Below are 16412 nucleotides of genomic sequence, written 5' to 3'. Positions count from 1 at the left end.
GAGAGAGTTAGAGTCCTTTATATGGAAAAATGTCCTTTATATGGTTGTTATTTATAAATTATAATACACCTTATGGAAAAATGTCCTTTATATGTCAATAATTTGATGCATAATTGTATGCCGACAAGATGATGCTGAAAGGAAAACAAGACATTAGGCACCACAAAAATGGCTTTATACCAAAAATGCGACTACTTTACGTACTCAAGACGACATAAACATTGTTTTGTTTTGTTTTGTTTTGTTTTGATTTGTTTTGTTGATTTTTCATGATATACTACTCGTAAACAGTAAGTACATGTCTAAATGCACAAATTCGTATTTTCCTCCTTCCACCTGTTAGGAGCCAGAGGTTAGCGAATTAAAGACCAAATCTGTCTTTATAGGTTGTATTCTGCTATAATATTTTCAAACCTGGTAACCACTTTCGTGTTTAAGTATTTTATTAAATTATTTTGATGAGTTATTCGAATCTAAAACAAGCAGTTTAGAAAATAACGAACGCGAGCATGTTTTTATCTCAAGTGTCTAACCCGAAATGGACCAAAATCTGTGTTTTTATAAGAAGCGAACCATTACATCGTTTTGATGAAAGGCCCAACGATCCATAAATCAGTGTGTCTATTTCGCACTAACCCTTGAACCCCAACTATGGTGGCGCAAACAACCACAAAGTCATATTAGCCTCGAACAAGCGTGCTCTCTGCACCTTCTAACCTGTAAAAATCTTATTCATATTTCCTTTTGGTCATAAGTAACCTATAATCATCTAAAATAAATTGATGACACTAAAACTAATAGGGATTTTCTAACATGTTCCCTAAAGGCACATGTAAAGAACATTAATTAGATGAATAGTCTTGTTGAAATTATAATTTTCTATTAATTGCATTCATCTCTTCATAACTATCATATTTAACATTATATTTTCCCTTCTAAATCTTTCCTCCATTGATGACTATTAGATAAATTTTTTCCCTCTAAAATTACTATTTCATATCTTCTAATTTCCCACCATTTTATTTATAAGTATTCACTATCAAACAACACATTTTATTACCTTTCTATCTATTTTTTAAGATCAAATAATATAAAGCACTATTATTCTGCAAATGGATGGACGTGTTCTTTTGGATTTGAATGAGCTTCTTATTGAAGAAGATGTCATTGAAGAACTAAATGAAAACAAGAAAAAAAAAATGTGACGAACCATTCATTGGTCAATGTTTTCTAAGTGAAGAAGAGGCTCTTGTTTTTTATCAAAATTATGCAAAAACGAATGGGTTTTCCGTTCGAAAAGGGAGGTTTGTGAACAAGCAAGAAAGGAGATAGGAAAAGACGGGATTTTTTGTCATCGTGAAGGAAAACTGGAGCCTAAAAAGACTACACAAAAAAGTCAAGAAACAGAGGCTATGCAAGATGTGAATGCAAGGCCCACATGCGCATAACATTAAGAAGAATTAACGAAATTTTTCCGGAAGAATGGCAAGTCACTAAGTTTATTGCGGAGCATAATCATGTTTTGTTGTCTACTCAACAGGTTCGTTTTTTTACCATCTTACCGTACAAATACTTTAGAAGATGAGCAACGTATACTTTTATTAAAAGAAGGGGGCTTTTCCGTTAAACAAATTATGCAGGTGATGGAACTTGAAAAGAATGTGAGACCAGAGAACTTTCTTTTCTTAATAAGGATGTTTATAACTATTTTACCAAAAATCAAATATTATATTCAAAGAATGATACAAGAGAGCTTTTTGAGTAGTGTAAAAATGCTAAAAATGAACATTTTAATTTTCAATATGGATTTACACTAGATGATGAAAATAGGCTAGAGCATATTTTTGGTGTCATGCTCATTATTTTAAACTTTACCAAACATATGGAGATGTTGTGGTATTTGATACTACATACAAGGTGAATTCATATGACATGCTATTTGGCATATTTATGGGTATTGACAATCATGGAAGAACCATATTTTTTGGGTGTGCACTTCTCTGTAACGAAAAACGAAAGACATTCGAATGGCTCTTTAAGGTAACTATATTTATGTTTGATTTTTGAAACTTTTTAGTATTAGTATATGACTTAAAATTTCTTAAATTTACTTTACTTTAAGAATTTTACTCTATTGATGAAAAAGTCTCCGAAAACTATATTGACCGATCAAGATTGGATGAAACAAGCAATTGAAACAGAGATGCCTTATACTAAACATGCATTTTGCATATGGCTTATCGCCGGTAAGTTTAGTAGTTGGTTTACTTCGGTATTAAAAAGTGAGTATTCAAGTTGGTGCAGTGAGTTGTACAACTTATATAAGTTAGAGTCGGTTGAAGAAGTTGAGCAACAATGGCCATTAGTAATTGCAAAATTCAATCTCAAAGAGAATAAGCATGTGACATCGTTGTATCAAATTAAAACATTTTGGTTTCCAAGTTATCTTCATGGCTTTTTCTTTGGTGGCATGACAACTACCACCGTATAAATTCGTTTATAAAAATGTTTATATCTTTCCGTATATGTTTAAGAGAGTTTATTAGACAAGTGAGTATAAGTATTTAGTTTGTTTCATTTTTTTTAGTTCAAACATTTTTTTACTAATTTTTTTACTCATAATTTTTTATAGGTTGATTTTGCCATTGAAGATGTTGGGCAGAAACAAATACATGATAGTGTGTTAGCAAAATATCAAAAGTTACATTTGAAATCATTATCACCGTTGGAAAAGCAAGGTTACCAAGTGTTGACTCCTTATGCATTCAAAAAGTTTCAATATCAGCTTTCTCTAGCGATTCAATATTCGGCTTGTAAAGAAAATGACACAAGTTTTATTGTCAAGCACTACAAAGCGTCTCGATGGCATAAGGTGGTTTGGGATGGTAAGGTGGTTTGGGATGGTAAGATGGCTGAATGCACTTGCAAAAACTTTGAATTTGTTGGGATACTTGTTCGTCATCTTTTGAGTATTCTTCTCTATACGAGCTGCTTTGAAATTCCTTTTAGTTATTGGCTATCACGATGGAGACGAGAAGAGGCTCAATTCAATAACGTCTCTCAATTACGCCAAGAAGGAACTTGGATAATACATCATCTTTTGTAGAAAACAGTGATCCTATAACTAATGCAATTGAGTTGGTTCAATGCACTGTTATTTCAAAAACAAAGGTACGACCTAAAGCAAAAGCGAATGAAAAGTGGAAAGGAATTAGCGAAACAAGTAAAACATTGTTGACTTTGTAGATCTTATAGTCACAACTTGAGCACATGTCCATAGCGGCATGCTTCTGATGATGCTAATAATTCTCAACATCTGGCTAAAAAGAGAAAACCTTATATGCACAGTGAAGTAGATTGCAACCACATATTTAATTATAAATGTTGAAAATGCATCTTTTTTTTGTTATCATATAATAATGAAATTACTTATTCTTTTTCTTTTTAAACTTTTATATTTTAATATTAAAAAAGTCAATATTAGTTTGAGTTTAAAAAAGTCACTTTTATATTTGAATATCTTTTACATAAATGAATAGAAAAATGGTGGGAGATGAAATAGTAATTTAAGAGGGAAAACAATTAACTAGTAGTCATCAATGAAGGAAAGATTTAAAAGGGAAAAATATAATGTTAAATATGATAGTTATCAAGAGATTAATGCAATTAATAGAAAATTATAATTTTAACAAGAATATTCACTTAATTAATATTCCTTACATTTGCCTTTAGAGGGTCTTTAGAGCACATGTAGAAAATCCCAACCTAATATTCACATGTTCTACATGACCAATTATGGAAAGTGTGGAAAGAATTGAAGTTTGCATATATAAGAGACCAAGGGTTCTAGAGGTGTGAAGAAGGCCGTGTAGAAGACACTATAAGAAATGTTATCTTATACAACAAAGCATTAGTGATGACAAAAAGTCGTCAGCATAGGATTGGCTACAATGACGGCATGTCGTTAGCATAGGATGGTGAAATTGTTTTTGTTTTTTGGCTTTTTGGGACGACATGTCGTTGCTACAGGGTATTTTTATTTATTTTACTTTTATTCCGGATTAGTCAATACCTTGAACAATGCCATATGTGCAAGCATGTCCGGAACATGTGTCTCCGACGTAGCTTAATTAAATAAATATCTTTTGTATTAATCTTGAACAACGCCATATGTGCAAGCATGTCCGGAACATGTGTCTCCGACGTAGCTTAATTAAATAAATATCTTTTGTATCATTAATAATGAAAAAAATGTTGTATGACTCAGCATGTACGTGGTGACAACATTGTGGTCTTAATAGGGTTAAACAAGCCCTAAACCTTAGATAAGGTTAATCAGCACGTTCATCCCCCACCACACTCTGTCTCTCTCTCTCTTTAAATAATTTTTGCCCGAACCCACAATGAAACATTTTCCCCAACCACTTATTTCCACTGCGCGCCATGAGCCACCTTGAGCCACCTCCACCAATTGTGAGCCATGTCTGTTAGGTATCAAATAAGTGAAAGGGGTTAACTATAAATGTTGATTATGGGTTGTAGTGAATAGTCTAATTGTGCAAATATACGGATCGGATGAATGAAAACATAGCTATTGATTTGAAGGTTTAACTCCTCCTGTTTCTTCTTCTACAAATTCTTTAGCTCGATTATCGTTTGTGTCGAAACAATCTCAACCGCAGTGAGCCATATTAGTTAAAAAGTAAATACTCCATCTTTTATTAACAAGCTTACCCCATATTATTGATATTGAAGCGACCCTATATTGATGACATCGGGTCAGTATAGATGTAGTCTATACTGACGATATTACCCTACTTTAGTGATGACATGTCATTAATATTTGAGATAAGCACAATATTAAGTAAATTAGACAATAATCAGGTAACTGATGATTTTCTTTTAAAAGGAAAAATCACTGAAATCTTCTAAACATTGACCCGTGTACTATTTTCTTAATTGGGTGATCTGTCCTCATCAATCTCCCTTACTTGAAAAGAACTATCCGTTGAGTCTTAAGATTCTTTTATTGATGTTTTGTGCAGCTTCACTATTCTCGTAAATCTCTCCACCGCCACTTCTAGTCTCACATTCAAGGTTTTTCTTTCATGTATTCACATTCACAATTATAAAAAAATCTGACTGCTAAATTCTTAAGTTTGGATATTCAGTAGAAAAAATATCGACACTTTGAACAAATAAAATAAATAGTTCTAATACACAGAAATGTTACAGATATCTGGAAAAACCCTGGCTCAACCCACAACAAAATGTTCCAAAGACACTCGAACTCCCGACCTCCCATAAGAAAAGTCATGGGGTTATTATTGGACCAATTAAGTTTGAAATTTCAGATTTATTTATATTCCTTACGTTTCTAAATGTAAATATATATTACATAATTTTACCAGCATTAACACATCTTCTAAACTGTTCATATTTTTAAAGCCATTACCAATGTTCCCTCAGGCTTATCAGTGAATATCAACAAATACTTAGTTTTAAGCTGATATATACCCACTTCTTGCTGATCAATAATCAGATTTATAAATTTTATGAGTCCAGCTGCTAGCTTCTGAAGAGGACTCCTGATGAAAGCCTACAAGTAATTGCAATGAGAAACATAAAGCCAGGCTGCATTCATTCTTGTCAACAGGAGAATCAATCAATAGGAAAACCATGTCTTTAGTTTTGACTACTAACCTTTGGGCTGATCACCGTATATTGTATTGCGATAAATCAAATTGTTGAACTTGATCAATTGAGCTAAAAACTTCATGACTTGGCTCATGCCTTTTAAAGCCTACATGTTACGTACAATCCGCCAGATCAAACTATGAACTCCTATACTTTCCCATATAGTTTTCTATATTGCAATCCCATATGCATGTGGGTTTTTAGGTTGATTTTTGTCTTTGTTTAGTTTAGATACAAAACAAAGATATTAAATACATCCTTACTGAACTGTTTAGAAATAGATGGCATGAACCTAATTATTTTTCTATAGTTTGAATATTAATTTTGACAGTATAACGTATTTTATAAGCAAAATAAAACAGAAAACTAAATATAGGTGAAGACTTACATGGGAATATGATAAAAATGAAATTTTGAAGCTTGATCCAGATTCCTTTAAGAAAATGATAATAAGTCTTTCTCCATCGTTTGTTAACAATCAATGGGCCAACCACGATCCAAAAACCAATAACCAATCCAATAAGCGTAAATATCACTAGGATCCAATCAATGCCATTAGATTCATCATCTTCCTCGTTAGTTCGACCGGGATCGTTGGCATTTGGTAAACACGCTGGTAGAGGACTCCCACATAGTTTATTTCCAACAAAACTTGACTCGTTGAAGGTTTGAAGTTGAGGGCCTGTTGGGATTCTTCCTACAAGATTGTTGTAAGATACGTTCAAAAAGCTTAAAGAGGTTAACGCTGATAAGCTTGAGGGAAATTTTCCATCAATATGGTTTAGTGACAGATCTAAAGATTCAAGCTTTCCATTTTTGACGAACGAGTTGGGAATTTGTCCTGTTAAATAATTTTGTGACAGATTCAGGTACCGTAAGCCCAAAAGTGAAACAAGTTCATCAGGAATTGACCCTGAAAACTTGTTATTGGAAAGGTCTATTGTAGTCACCAGGAAAAGAATGTTTTTATATGTAGAAACTCGACCCTTTGTCACCAATTATGCACTGCCTAGAACTTGATTCTGGAAAAGAGTGTCATAAAGAAGAAATTGACTTAATGTTTCACTTCCAGAAATGACAGTGAAGTTTGTAAAGCATGTTGGTAGGCTCCCAGAAAGAATATTATGAGCAAAATCCATGATCTGTATGGAACTGAGGTGACATATTTCTTCTGGGATATTACCTTCTAGTTTGTTAGAACGAAGACTTAGAAGTTTCAGACTTGTATTGTCTCTTCCTATTGATGCCGGTATTCTTCCCACCAACTCATTTTCTGCTAGCTCAATGATTATCAAGCTCTTGGAGTTCAATAACGACACGGGTAAGTTCCCGGATAGTTTGTTATTACGCAAATCCAACGATAATAGGGAAGACAAATTTCCTAGAGAGGATGGTATCGTACCCAAAAACTGGTTTTTCTCGAAGTTTAAAATGGCCAAGAATTCCAAGTGCATCCAACAATCTGAGATAACACCTGACATGCTATTGTTTGCGAGATTAAGAACTCTTAACTGACGCGGCTCTTGTATGCCAAAACACAAGAACTGTTCTATAGATCCTGAGAGATCATTGGACGAAAGATCTAGGAAATCTAAGTCAGGTCTATTGAAATGACCAGGTAACACACCATGAAAACGGTTGAAACTTAAATCTAGTACTGCACCCGGTGCAAGAAAACTAACATTTCCCAACTTCCCTTGAATGTTGTTGTGGGACATGTTCAATAATGTTACACTAGAGAATGTAGTCCAAATCCAATTAGGGATGGTGTCTGATATGTTTGTGTTGGCCAAATCTATTTCTGCTAAGCTTGTTTGTGACTGAATCCATAAAGGAAATTGAGGGCCTAAACCGCATGAACCTATTCTTAACACTTCGAGCTGGAAAGGGGGGACCCAGTTTTTATCATTTAACTTAAACACTAACTTGTTGTCCCCAATCCACAAAGTTGTTAAGGATGTTAAATTGGATAAATGTTTTTCAGTCACAATTCCTGTTAACGAATTATGATGAACAGTTAAAAAAACTAGTTCCTCGAGTCGCCCAATGCTTTCAGGAAGACTTCCATTCAAATTGTTATACGATAGATCCAAGAAATTCAATGATGACAAACCACCAATGGTATTTGGGATAGAACCTGTCAGTTGATTTATATTCATTTGGAATGTTTTCAAGAGAGACAGATTTCCTACAGAATCAGGAATGGTCCCTGTTATTTTATTATAAGCAAGATCAATGCTTCCAAGATTCTTCAATCTACCTAGTTTTTCAGGAAGTTGGCCAACCACATAATTTCCCCTTAAGGCTAATAATTCTAGTCTAGGTGACTCACATTCACAAAATCTTTCTAGAAGTTCCGACACATTTCCGTAGAAGTTGTTAGATTGCAGATCAAGGGTAACCAAATTGCAAAGATTACTTAAAGATTTTGGTATCTCCTCAACAATTTGGTTATTCGACATGTCGAGATGCACAATCAGAGACAAGTTTTGTAAGTTGCCAAGAATTGGAGCAGATATATTGCAGTTACTAACATCTAGAAAACGAATATTCCTTAAGCTAGACAATTCATTCAGTAACGAAGAAGAATTCAGAAAAGGGTTGCCTGAAACACTAAGAGTCCTTAAAGAAGGCATGCTATGGAAACCATTGTCAGTTCCGGGGCTTAGACCACCAATGAAGCAACCAGTAAGATCTAATGAAACTAAGTTATGTAGACTGTAAATCCACCTAGGCAACAAACTATCAGGGAATAAGTTGAAGGAAAGATCCAGTACATTAAGGAATGTAAAACTAACTGAACTTGGATTACCAGGAAGTCTAATCAACCCGCATGAAGAAAAGTGTATTTCTAGCAAAGAAGGGAGTTTGCTTATAACCTGAAACCAGTCTGAAGCTCCTGATAGGTCGATGCCACTCATATTCAGGTGTTGCAACTCTTTAAGATCATTTAGCCATTTCAAACTTTTTGAATGCATACCACTAAATATGAGATCGCCATGAAGATCAAGAACACGTAGTGTTGATAGATTTCCAAGTTGATATGGGATTTCCCCACTGAATTGTGATTTTGAGATGTTAAGATATCTTAGGTTCTGGAAAGAACCAAGGAAGGCTGGAATCTGGATCGATCCAAAATCGTTGCAGCTTATGTCGAAATGCGTGAGTTGTGATAACTTGGTCACCGAAGGACTTATGGTTCCTCCTAACATTTGTTTGGATGCTTCTTCTAATTCTTCATCGGTGTCATAAGAACCATGACAATGACCGTGAATGCTATCGTCGGGTCCTCGAAGACGAATGTCTTGGACATGACCAGTCAAATTGTTGCAGACCACACCGGACCAACTGCAACAGTCTTTGCCTACCCAAGAAGATAGACGGTTTGCTTGATCGATGAGATTGTTCTTGAGCTGAATAAGCACCAGTCGCTCACTTGGTATGCATAGTATAGGAGGATCTGAGTTTTAGTTATTTGTTGCAAGTTGGAAAGGATCATCAATGTCATCTGGCGAATCTAGGTACTCCTCACTACTTGCATAGAAGAGCGTTTGATGATATGAATAAACATTTTTTTTCTCTTATAAACCTTTTAATCGTGAAATCTTAATTAAATAAAGTGTATGTATACAAGATTATTTTAGTTATTGTTTTAAGTTATTTAATTTGAGAAGGGTGGTCAAAGAGTTGGAATGAAGGTTGCTTACCTAATAGGAAGATGGGATGAAAAGTGAGTCATGTTGATCTTAAGATGTTGTTTGTTTTTCAAAAAAAAAAAAGGCTCGTGCAGTCTCTTTTGTATGCACCATGCAAATTATGTGCAAACATTGTCATCTGCAGACTGTTTATTTTCTCGAATATGTTTCATTAAAAAACGTATGCGCAAGCTTTGCGCAAACACACCTATTTTTCGCACCTTTTTATCACGTTTTAAGTACTTAATCGTATAATAAATAATAGTTATGGCTTGTTTTTGCATGATTTTACAAAGTTTAATAATTGTGTAGGTTATGAATTTTACTAGAGAAAAAGGTTCGGGTTTTTGAAGACATTGGAGGCCTTTATGATCAAGTTTGAAGACTAAAACTCAAGGCTCGACACAAGCCCACAAGATACAAGCCTTACTTTTTATTATATTAAGATAATTAAAAAAAGAAAAAACCCTAGAACAGCCCCCTAGAGCCGATCGCAATCTGCAGCAGCCAAGAAGGAAGAAAAAAAGTTTTGTGGAGGTGTGTGGCGGCCAGGAGAAGAAGAATAACATCAAGGGAGACTTGGGACAGTAGCTAGCATCATTCCTCATCGTTTATTTCAGCCATAACTGATAGTATAACTCTTATAAACTTTGCTTTCTTGTTCAAGGTTCATAACTTGTTGATTTGATCTTTAAACATGAATTGTTTTGCATTTGAATTGAAGATTGAGTTGTGCTTGATTAATTCTGATTATTGAATGAGTTTAATTATGAATTGGTTGAGTTTTATGATGTTTACAATAAGTATTTGCTGTTTTCCAAAAGTTATGTTAAGCTAAACTTGTTAGTTCTACCTAGGTTTGATGAATATTGTTAGGTTTTAGTGAGTTTTAGGGATTGTTTGATCATCGTGACTTGATTTGTTAATGAAAGTTTGGTTTAATATTGAATTAGGTTGTGTTTAGTGGCTGTGATTTTATTAATTACACTCATAAACCCCTTTCTTCGATTGATTGAATTAGTTTTGATTAATTGTTGCTTGTTCGATTATTTACTTTGTGTTTAGAGATTGTTTGCAGGGTGTACAACTGTAGGGTTTAGTTGGGTGTGTTAATTAATTGAATTCAGCGGGTAAGCACCTTCTTAGAGACCAAGAGGTGACAGGAAGTAAGGTCGTCTCATAGCTTTTACTTGTTAGGATTAGGATCGCGCTAGAGCGGGTTCGGTTCTTGTCGGGTTTGGGTTTGTGAGCGATTACTTGATCTAGATTAAGTTAAACCAAATTTTTCCTCTATCCTTGGTTGTGTAGTATTCGTTTCCATTAGGGTCGTGTGTCGGTGATACTGAGAGGAGAGTCGACATTAGAACACTTTAGAAATTCGTTTCCCGGTTTGTTCTTAAAATCAGTTAAGTGTAAGTTAGGGTTTGTTAGTGAGACCGAGAGGTGATCTAGCTTTCTTGAGCGAATCTTAGTTGTGTCATCCTTAGATACTGGTACCGTGAGATTATTCAATCCATTAGCTTATTAGACCTTCAATATGATTCTTACCTAGGTAGACGTTTTCTCCATTGTAAGTCATTCGTAAAGTTTCGTTAAGTTTTGTTGAGTTAAGTCTTTTAATTTAGTTAAAGTAAGTTAGCTCAAGTAGTTTAATTATTAAAAATCATTTAAAAAAATATTATTCTTAGGAAGGTCTTGTCTAGGGTTAGTGATCATAGACGTTTTCACGTGTCCTCGTGTTCGATACTCGGACTTCCTTAGTTCTATATTACTTACGATCGGTACACAAGCCGGTTGTGTGTAGTTTTATTAGGAAAGTCCGTTTTATTAATTTAAAGCTTAGTTGTGAGTTCCATAAAAAGAGCATTATTAGACACACAACAAGTTTTTGGCGCCTTTTCCAGGGTCACGGTTTGAGGCGTATTGAGAACAACTCGAGTTAGGACTTACCTTATTTGCTACTCGTTTTTCTTTTTCTTAGTTTAAATAGTTTAGCTAATTTTAGTTTCTTTTGTTTATCTTAATAGTTGTATGCGATGTACTCGATCTCTAGGACTGCCTGAATCTGAGGAATTTTCCAAACCAGAGAGAGTTGCGAGAGAGACGTCGTACCAGACCGTCTTCCAGTTCTTCTATGCCCGTTGTATTACGTCCTCATCTCCTAATTTTTCTGAATCCGTCATTAGGGATAGGACTATGGGCGACGCACCACAAAGGAGGACAGTTGCAGACCGGGCACGTCCGGTCGATGCAAGCGCGAGATCCAGCACTGATCCACCGGCCATCGCAGGTAACACAAATTGGCAGATTCCATCAAACATTCTGAACACCATCTCTCATTCTGCTCAATTTCACGGGTTTCCCCACGAAACCCACATTCTCATCTCACTCGCATTGCACGTACTTGCGACACGTTTCATCTTGCCGGCGTATCCGAAGACGCCATCAAACTCCACGTCTTTTCATTCTCACTCGTTGATCATGCGAGTTTGTGGCTTGAGTCCCTCCCACAGGGATCCATTGCTACTTGGGCCGCCATGCAGACCAGTTTCTTGAGAAATACGATCCTCCGGCTAAGACCGCTCGTTTGCGGTAACCAGATTCATTTTTTCTAGATGGAGGACACCGAGAGCTTCTACGAGGCATGGGAGAGATTCAAAAATCTACTAGCTTTATGTCTGAACCACGGCCTGCAAGACTGGGCAGTTGTTGAGAAGTTCTATAATGGAGTGACATACGCGACTCAGAGTATGCTCGACACGGCTGCGAGAGGCAACTTATTGACGACGAAGGATACAGATGATTGCATTGCTTTGTTTAACGGGTTAGCGATGAGTGGATACCAGCGACCACCCGCTAAGAGCACCAAGACCGTCGACTCCCTATCACGCGGCATGCATCCGGTCAACACGAGCACCGCACTTGCGGCACAGGTTGAGGCGTTGGAGAAGATCGTGAAGGACTTGCAGGTGAAGAGTAAGCTGTGCGAGATCTGTAGAGGAGGGCATGATACCGTTCAGTGCCCCATAGGTTTCCAGGAGGAGGCAGTAGACTTTGTTAGTAATCCGAACCGAAATCAAAATTCTTTCAATTCTTATAATTCGGGAAGGAGAGGTAATCAAAATTCCAACTGGTGGAACGGAAATCAGCCCGGCTTCTAGCAACGTCAAAGTCTATTCCAGGATTCCGGTTAGGGAGCGAGTAGTGGGGAGAAGAAGCCCACGTTAGAGGAGATGATGGCACAGCAGACACAGATGTTGTCGCAGCTTATGACTCTAGAGGACTCCCGTCACAAAGAGACTCAAGAGAAATTTCGGGAGCATAAGTCATTCATGAGAAACTAGGGAGCGTCAATTCAAAATCTCGAGCGTCAGATGGGAGAGATTGCGATTAGATTAAATGAGAGGTCGCCAGGAACACTTCCAAGTTATACCGAACAAAATCCAAAGGCGTTCACGAAGGCTGTAACGACGAGGAGCGGTACAGGGGCACGTAGCGAGCCTGTGAGTCAAGAGGCGACGAGAGGAGTCATTGAAGAGCCTGCAGTAGATGTAGAGGAGCAAGTGAACGAGGAGATTCAGTTGGAGTCTCCGCCGGCCAAGGTGCATCAAAGGCGCAGCCTAGGAAATACAGCACAGGCCGGTTACCCAGCACACCAGCGAGAGTCTACAAACCTAGACTTCCATATCCCGGGAGACTCCGCAGGAATAGAGACTAGGAGCAGAACTCCAAATTCCTTGATCTTTTGAAGCAGTTTCACCTTAACATTATGTTCCTTGAGGCACTCACTCAAATGCCGAAATATACAAAGTTCCTTAAGGATATTCTTTCAAATAAGGAGAAGTTAGCTGAGGTGTCTTCCATCCCGTTGAGTGCTAGTTGCTCTGTAGTCTTGCAGAGAAAGTTACAAGAAAAGATGTCCGATCCTGGGAGTTTCACGATTCCCTGCATCTTGAGTGATGATACAGTGGTTTATGCACTGACGGATCTTGGTGCCAGTATTAATCTCATGCTGTATTCCGTGTATCGCAAGTTGGGTTTAGGCGAACCACTTCCAACCCGGATGAGTATCCAGCTTGCTGATCGTTCTGTGAAATACCCTAGAGGGGTGGTCGAGAACATGCTTGTTCGTGTCGACAAGTTCATCTTCCCGGTGGACTTTGTCATCCTGGACATGAACGATGATGATAGTGTCCCAATTATCTTGGGCCAACCATTCCTTGCCACTGCACAGGCGTTGATAGACGTCTGCGAGGGTAAGTCGATTTTAAGAGTTGGGGATGAGAGCGTCACCTTTGACTTTCGACAGTCACTGAAACACCCCAAGTCTGCTGATGACTCCTTATACTTCATTGATACCATCTTGGAACATGTTGGGGAGTTTTTCAGTGAGATCTGTGGAGGGTCTGCCTCCGACATCCAGATTCTCGATAGGGAGATTCCAGAGATTGAGATGGTTAGCATGACCGATCAGCCCTTGGTGACGACACCGAGTCACATAGCCCTGAATCTGGCGTGTCTGCCGAGATTGTACGAGACGATCCGATGGACCAACCTTCTGTCGAGAGTCCTCCTTCTTCCATAGAGCTTAAGAATTGGCCTGCCCATCTGGAGTATGTGTTTTTAGATGAAGAGAGGAAGCTGTCGGTTATCATTGCATTTGCTTTGACGGAGGTCGAGAAGAAGAAGTTGTTGAGGGTGCTACGAGAGCACAAAGAGGCGATTGCATGAATGATTATCGACATTAAGGGTATCAACCCTTCGTTTTGCACTCATAAAATCCTCATGGAGGATAATTTCAAAATTTTCGTTCAGCCGCAAAGGCAGCTTAATCCGAAAGTGCAAGTGGTTGTGAAGAAAGAGATCATTAAACTCCTTGATGCGGGGATCATTTTCCCCATTTCTAATAGTGCTTGGGTAAGTCCAGTTCAAGTGGTTCCTAAAAAGGGTGGCATGACTGTCGTCATCAATGAGAGGAACGAGCTCATTCCCACTAGAACTGTGACTGGATGGAGAGTCTGCATCGCCTATCGTAGACTGAATGATGCCACCAGGAAAGACCCCTTTCCTTTACCCTTCATTGATTAGATGTTGGAGCGTTTGGCAGGTCAGCAGTACTACTGCTTCTTAGATGGTTTCTCCTGGTATTTCCAAGTTCCGATAGCTCCCGATGACCAGGAGAAAACCACTTTTATCTACCCTTACGGAACGTTTGCCTACAAACGTATGCCGTTCGGACTTTGTAGCGCTCTGGCCACATTCCAGAGGTGTATGGTCGCCATTTTTCCATGATATGATCGAGGACTCCATGGAGGTGATCATGGACGATTTTTCTGTATTTTTGAGTTCCTTCGATCATTGTTTGTTTAATATTGAGAGGATGATGTCCCGCTATGTTGACACCAACCTAGTCCTTTAATGGGAGAAGTGTCATTTCATGGTTCGCGAGGGCATTGTTTTGGGGCATCAGATTTCGAGTGCGAGGATAGAGGTTGACCGAGCAAAGGTTGAGACCATTTCTAATCTTCCCCCGCCCACTTCTGTGAGATCCATTCAAAGTTTTCTAGGTCATGCCGGGTTCTACAGCCGGTTCATCATAGATTTTTCTAAAATCGCGAGACCCATGACCAAACTTCTGGAGAAGGATGCTTCATTCGTCTTTTCTGAGCAGTGTATCGAGGCGTTTGATCTTCTGAAAGACAAACTCGTTAACACCCCATCATGGTTGCTCCCGACTGGTTGTTACCATTCGAGTTGATGTGTGACGCGAGCGACTTCGCAGTCGGAGCGGTTCTTGGACAGCAGAAGGATAAACACTTCTATCCGATTTACTACGCTAGCCGGACCTTAAATGGTGCACAGGAGGGCTATACCACCACCGAGAAAGATGTTTTAGTTGTGGTGTTTGCATTCGATAAATTTAGGTCATATCTAGTTCTGTCCAAGAGGATTGTGTACACGGACCATGCTGCTATTCGATATCTCTTCAGCAAGCAGGATGCTAAGCCTCGTCTTATCCGATGGATCTTGTTGCTTCAAGAGTTTGATATTGAGATCCGTGATAAAAAGGGGGCCGAGAATCTGGCGTCCGATCATCTTTCGCGTCTAGAGGGAGCTGAGTTAGGAGATTTGGGGTCAGGATTGACGATCATTTTCTGACAGAGAGTCTCATGTTTGTTACGACACAGGATGAGGGTTTTGCATGGTTCGCTAACTTCGCGAACTATCTTGCTGACGGGTACCTCCCAAATATGCCTTACCAGCAAAAGAAGAAATTCTTTGCTGATGTTAAGTTCTATCTATGGGACGACCCGTATCTTTTCCTTATCGGTGCTGATCAACTAATTAGGAGGTATGTAGATGCTAAGGAGGGATGGAAGATTTTGAGCCATTGTCATGTGGGACCGACAGAGGTCACCACAGTGCGAGTTCGACGGCGAAGAAAGTGTTCGATTCTGGTTTTTATTTGCCTTCTATCTTTAAGGACGCGCATGCGTTTGTTAGGAGTTGAGATCATTGCCAACGTGTCGGCAACATTTCATCGCGAAATGAAATATCCCAGAATGCTATTCAAGTTTGTGAGGTTTTCGATGCGTGGGGCATTGATTTCATGGGACCGTTTCCATCTTCGCGTGGGAACAAGTACATACTTGTGGCCGTCGATTATGTTTCAAAGTGGGTTAAGGCCAAGGCTTTACCCACGAATGATGCCCGAGTGGTAGTTCGTTTTCTTAAGAGTCTCTTTGCCCGTTTTGGTGTCCCGAAAGCCTTGATCAATGATCGAGGTACTCACTTCTGCAATGCATAGATGGATAAGGCATTGCAGGCGCTATGGGGTCACCCATCGGCTAGCGACCACCTACCACCCACAGACTAGTGGACAAGTAGCAGTGAGTAATCGGGGAATCAAATGTATTCTTGAGAAAACAGTTGGTTTGAATCGTCGGGATTGGTCCGAAAAATTAGATGACGCTTTGTGGGCCTTCTGTACAGCCTACAAGACTCCGGCTAGTTCCACAC

The 16412-nt window shown here is 38.3% G+C and overlaps 1 protein-coding gene and 1 pseudogene across 2 annotated transcripts; one reads left to right on the top strand and one right to left on the bottom strand.

The window, feature by feature from the left end:
* The first annotated feature begins 1950 nt into the window (after window positions 1–1950).
* LOC143607542 (protein FAR1-RELATED SEQUENCE 11-like) lies at window positions 1951–3106 on the top strand. Its single transcript, XM_077082953.1, has 3 exons — window positions 1951–2040; window positions 2147–2485; window positions 2633–3106. Exons 1-3 carry the CDS (start codon window positions 1951–1953, stop codon window positions 3104–3106), a joined length of 903 nt encoding a protein of 300 aa, XP_076939068.1.
* A 2142-nt stretch (window positions 3107–5248) lies between these two features.
* Window positions 5249–9161, bottom strand: LOC143607541 (receptor-like protein EIX2; annotated as a pseudogene). The gene is made up of 3 exons (XR_013148987.1): window positions 6086–9161; window positions 5704–5803; window positions 5249–5599 (listed from the first exon to the last, which is right to left on the bottom strand). The product of XR_013148987.1 is annotated as a receptor-like protein EIX2 (transcript).
* Window positions 9162–16412: the final 7251 nt, after the last annotated feature.

This window comes from Bidens hawaiensis, unplaced genomic scaffold (genome assembly GCF_021521415.1).
Source record: "Bidens hawaiensis isolate Kalapana, Puna unplaced genomic scaffold, B.hawaiensis_p1.1 tig00083359_1, whole genome shotgun sequence".
Classification (NCBI taxonomy): Eukaryota; Viridiplantae; Streptophyta; class Magnoliopsida; order Asterales; family Asteraceae; genus Bidens; species Bidens hawaiensis.
The sequence above is the reverse complement of the archived record's forward strand: the minus strand, read 5'-3'. Positions and strand labels throughout refer to the sequence as shown.